At 41.4% G+C, this 5,065-nt stretch overlaps 1 protein-coding gene across 1 annotated transcript in view; it reads left to right on the forward strand.

Annotated features, from left to right (window-relative positions):
* The window catches only part of LOC116686656 (intraflagellar transport protein 81 homolog), a 25,374-nt gene that overhangs the window by 13,212 nt on the left and 7,097 nt on the right, over positions 1–5,065 (forward strand). The window contains exons 10-11 of the mRNA XM_032511679.1: positions 350–493; positions 3,759–3,908. Of these exons, the coding sequence (XP_032367570.1) occupies positions 350–493; positions 3,759–3,908 (294 nt within the window). The remainder of the gene's footprint in view (positions 1–349; positions 494–3,758; positions 3,909–5,065) is intronic.

Below are 5,065 nucleotides of genomic sequence, written 5' to 3' on the forward strand. Positions count from 1 at the left end.
ACCATAGGCAGGCTGGGGGAACTCATATTATGTTTAAAAAACCTCATAAAGTGATATTTTCATGCCATGTGACCTTTAAAGTGAGTTTTAAGGTGAGCACAGATAAACCTTCCTCCTTCAGCAGATGAATTTAAAAATAGCCGTCTAATGTCAGAGGCTCAAACTTGAAAGTGAAGAAATGATTAGTAAAACACACTTTTGACAGTAAGGGTCCTTTCAGATTCCGTTCTTATGCAAAGCTTCTTTCTTGCACATCCCCAATGCTCAATTTGCATTCACTTTCCCACAGGTTACCAATCAGAAACTCTTTTTTCATGTTTTTATATCTAATATAACGTGACTCTTGCAGGCCTCCATCATCATTCGACGGAAAGAGTCAAAGGCGGAGGAGCTTCAGGAAGCGAGGGAGAAGCTGGCCGCAGTCAAGAGGGGGCTAAGGCAGAGGAGCAGCCAGGCATCCTCAGATGGGGGGGAGGACATCCGGGGGGATGAGGTACACTGTTGGAAGTTCTTTTTTACAGTCACAAAATAATGCAGTGACTAAATATCATCCACCTCCTAATTTCATTAAAGGTGTGTTGATCTCATTAGCCGGACAGACAATCTCCAAGAACAAAAAAAACATTTTCTGCACAATTCTCTTCCGACTGTCTTCTAACATCAACTACTGAAAGTCCAGTTCTATCTAAGCAATCGCCAATAGATTTGCAAACCTCAGAAAACACCAGAGGCTATTTCTGTGCTTATCCAAACACAGACTGGTTCACTGTCTAATGTTACTTATCCCTTTTCCTTACTCTCCCCCACATTCCCATACAGAGCTATAAATAGAACACAACAGAGAATAGCCAGAACAAGGAACTGTACTGTATAAACTGCCTGTAAGATAGCCCTTTTACCCTAATCTTGAGTGTCATCAATCTTCTTATTTAAGGCAACTGGACACATTAAACCGACTTGGGGCATGAAACCTTTTGTCTTTATTTATATCCCATGCCGAGGATGTGCTCTCCCCCTTTCAGAGTCACAGCGTGGTCCACTCCGGCTGACATGTTGACAAATACATCAGAACTACTGACAGGGAGATAGAAATGTAATGTAAATGTAAGAAAGCGTTGAGCATTGCCTTCTTGTTTTGCCCGGGCATACATGAAGCTTACAGTTAAAGAGTTGCCTATAAACAGTTCTGCATTAGCAGAGAGATGCTGATAGATGGGGAGTTGTGCTGTGACCTAATGCACTGTGTGGTTTGAGAATGTTTATAGCCCGATGTTTGACGCACATTATTATCCAGAAGCATGTCTGAGATTACAACAGCTTTCTCCCCTGTGTCCCGTGGGGCTGCTGTCCCCGTAGATGTTGTTCCAATGCTGACCCGGCCTCTGACTTACCTCTGTTGGGTAAAATGTGAATTTCTCTCCAAGAAATCTCTGTCAGGAACATTTACAATGCTAAATGTTGCATTTTAGCATCAATACATTATTGCCGCAACAAACAGTTTCACATTGGGATAATTACTTACATAAGCAGGTACACCGAATATAGACAACATTTCTGGCCTTTACAATGCTTTTTATGGTTTCTACAAATTGGTCAGATCTTCTGACAAATGTTCTGGGTTATTACATCACACAGAACTATAGGAGGGTGATGTTTTTGCAGCCGAAACAAAGCTTACGTTTTTACTGATTTTGGCAAATAGAGGAAGTGAAATATCGGTGGGAAAATTATTTTTAACATGTTTTCAGGAAGGGAAGAGAAAGCAATCGTCTGAGCAATGCAGTGGAGGAGAAGTAACAAAATGTTCTTTGTGACACAACGACATATGAGATGCTGTAGAAATGTGGCCCTAATTCTTTTTTTTTCTTTTTTTGTAAGTGCTGGCAGTACCACAGGTATAAGACTAAAGTCTACAGCCACGGTTAATGTTCTAAATCAATGCTAACAATATATTACAATTAACTGAAGACTGACATACCTTTACTGTAAGTCTGACGGAAATGATGAGAGGGAGCACTTTGTCCACAAAGAGGGCCCTTAAGACTATACCTAAATGAAGTTGGAAATGGAAAATATGTCAAACACAGCTCATCAGACTCCTCCGTATTTTTGGGCCATCAGCCACAGTGGAGATGATCACTTTATCAGAGGTATTTTCCATTCTGCTGGTTATGTGTCATCACATGCCACCCATCAACTGCAGGGTCTCTCTGAGTGGGATGACTACATCTGCTCGTCATTGGTTGACTAGTGATATGAAGCCATTTTATCATCCAGCTTCATCGCACTGGTCAAATTTAGTCTTACTGCAGGCAAGACACCAACATGATCTGAGCAACATTCTTGCTTTTTTGGTTCAATATTGTGGTGATGTGGCTACATTTAATCTTTTTTTAAAGGGATGCTCTGCTACTGCACAGTATGTTCTACACATTTGGAGTTTATGCTGCACCATTCATGTTTCTCTATTGACTGGTCTGGATGCAAGTGTGTGTGTAGCACTGTATATATGTGTTAATGTAATCTGAAGTGGTGGTGTTGTGACTGCGCCCTGGGCCAGTTTAACAGCAGTTGTTTTGGGGACACACTGTCGGGTACAGAACACTATGCAGTATTATTCTGCTGTGCTAATTCCTCCCTCAGCCACGTCTGCCCTTGATGTCCCAAAATACACAAAGAATAAATGTACACACACACACTCACACACACACAGATCCCCAAAGGACATGAAGCACATTCTATGATTTCTGGGGCTGTTCTCTTGTGTCCATGTTCATTTATAGCCGCTCTTCATTGTGGAGGAGTTCCATCATGTCCCGACAGACACTCAGGGTGGGGAGTGAGTGAGTGACTGAACATCCACTAAAAGCAGTTCTTCTGCCAGATGAAGCTGTTTGCTGTACATAGCTGGCTGTGAATCTGAAAGGATCGAGTGACTGTTTCAGGTCATGGCATGGCCCCCAGTCCCTGGTGTTCTCTAATCCCTTCCCTCCCCTGGCTCAACCCATTGTCTTCTCCTATCCTGCCATTCACAGTGTTGCAGCTGTGCTGGACACCATGTTGTCAAATATAAACTCTATTGATGCCGCTTTCATTGCAGTTCCCAAAGAAGCATTTACATTGACTTGCTGGGTTGAAGGCACATGAACTGGTTTCGCTGAAACCAACATTAAACATTAAAATATGTGCCTTTTTGCATTAAAGCTGCTATAATTAGGGCCTGAGCTCCAACCGTGGCGAAAAATTGGCGGTTGCATCAAGCCTGGTGAAAATCTATGTATTTTTAGGGCTTCGGGAATAGTCGCACAAAAATGGCTCGCTAGCGCCCCTACAAAATTTAGAAAATTGAGCCCCTGCAGTACATTTAACGTAGACTCAATTAAAAATTCGAAATTTGTGCGGTTTTGGCCAATTCCAAGTCTTACTTTAACAAACTCCTCCTAGAGATTTGATTTGATCAACTTCAAAATTTGGTCTGTGCCATCTTAAGACCTTAGAGGGCCTTCCTGAGGCTATAAGCAGCAGCTCTTTCCGGTCGTTAGCGCCAACTGTGATGATTGTGATTGGTTTATAGAAATGCCAATAAACCACAGCACATTTTTCTCTGATCTGCAGCATTGTGGAGGAAGGTCTGACAAAGACTAGCTAGCTGGTCAACATAGTGGAGCATTTAGCAGCTTAAGAGCCAGATGTGGATAATATCAAGTGTTCTTTTAATTTGAAGATAATGTTGGATTCTGTTTCTTTGTTCTTCAAAGCTGAAACGTTTGGTGGTAAAATTGCGCGGCAAGGGAACAGTAGTCAAGAAGAAACGCCAGGAAATTGCTGAGCTGAAAGCAGAATATGGAGTCCTGCAACGAACCGAGGAGATTCTCAGGCAGAGACATGAGACTGTCCAACAGAAACTGGTAACTCTTTTGCTAATTCCTATTTTGAACTTTTATGTAAGATACGCTGACTTTACAAATATTTAAAGCAAAACAAAGGAATTGGATCTACTTTTTTTACATATTATAAGGGATATATGATCATATGATTTAAACATATATTTAAACATATGATGATTATAAGGGATATATATGATGATGGAATATATGATCATACTTGTATTTGGGGTTTCTCCTAAAACATGGTTACTATCTAAATATAATTTATCAGCCTCTGTCTGAAATGCTCTAGCCAAGCTCTGAAAAAGTGAGTTTTTCATGATATGTCCTCTTTAAGTCTTTTAAAATCATTTAGGATGCTACAGTACAGGCTGGAAGCAAAAGTTTATTAAATTCACATATAACAATTGGGCTAGTAAATCCTTATCTTTAATAAATCATTGGCAATTGACATTTGACTGCAACATTAACCTACCATCATTTTATTCAGTGAGCAGCTCTATTTGAATTCAGTAAGTTGCACAGTAGCACTTCAGGGGCCATTTAAGGTAGCATGAGTAATGATCACTTCAGATGTTACATATTCTATGTGGACAGCAGAAATTGCATAGCTTTCATACTGTATCTTATCCACCCCTCTCCCTGGCCTGCACTCATGCTGTAATTCCAAATGTGCTGTCTTCACATGGTCTCCTCATTCACACAGTTTGTGTTAACAACGAAGTGGTAGAAGCTTCCTGGAATTGGCTTTACGCCTCTGTGCGGTCCCAGAACCTGACTTGTTGACAGGCTGTCTGACGCAGGCTGAGCTGCTATTTCTGATGGCTGCATCTGCTGCTGCGCCTTTGTCTGCATCCCACACATGATTTGTCGAAGCAATGAAACGTTTTCTTTCTAATCACATGTCTAGCTGGTGATCTAAGTGTCTGCCCCTCGTATTATGTGTGTTAGTTCTTCATGCATTCTAGCATGTTTGTATTGGTCAGGGAGAGTCAAATTACAGATGTGATCAGTGTTGTTTTTTTGGGGGGGGGGGTGTTTTTAGGCCTTAATTTGACAGGACCGCTGAAGACATGAAAGGGGAGAAAGGGGGAATGACATGCAGCAATGCGCCGCAGGTCCGGCTAACTCTGTTCTGTCATAGTGTTACCGGTTTTTACTTCTACTTACACTTGGTG

Source organism: Etheostoma spectabile, unplaced genomic scaffold (genome assembly GCF_008692095.1).
Source record: "Etheostoma spectabile isolate EspeVRDwgs_2016 unplaced genomic scaffold, UIUC_Espe_1.0 scaffold433, whole genome shotgun sequence".
Taxonomy (NCBI): Eukaryota; Metazoa; Chordata; class Actinopteri; order Perciformes; family Percidae; genus Etheostoma; species Etheostoma spectabile.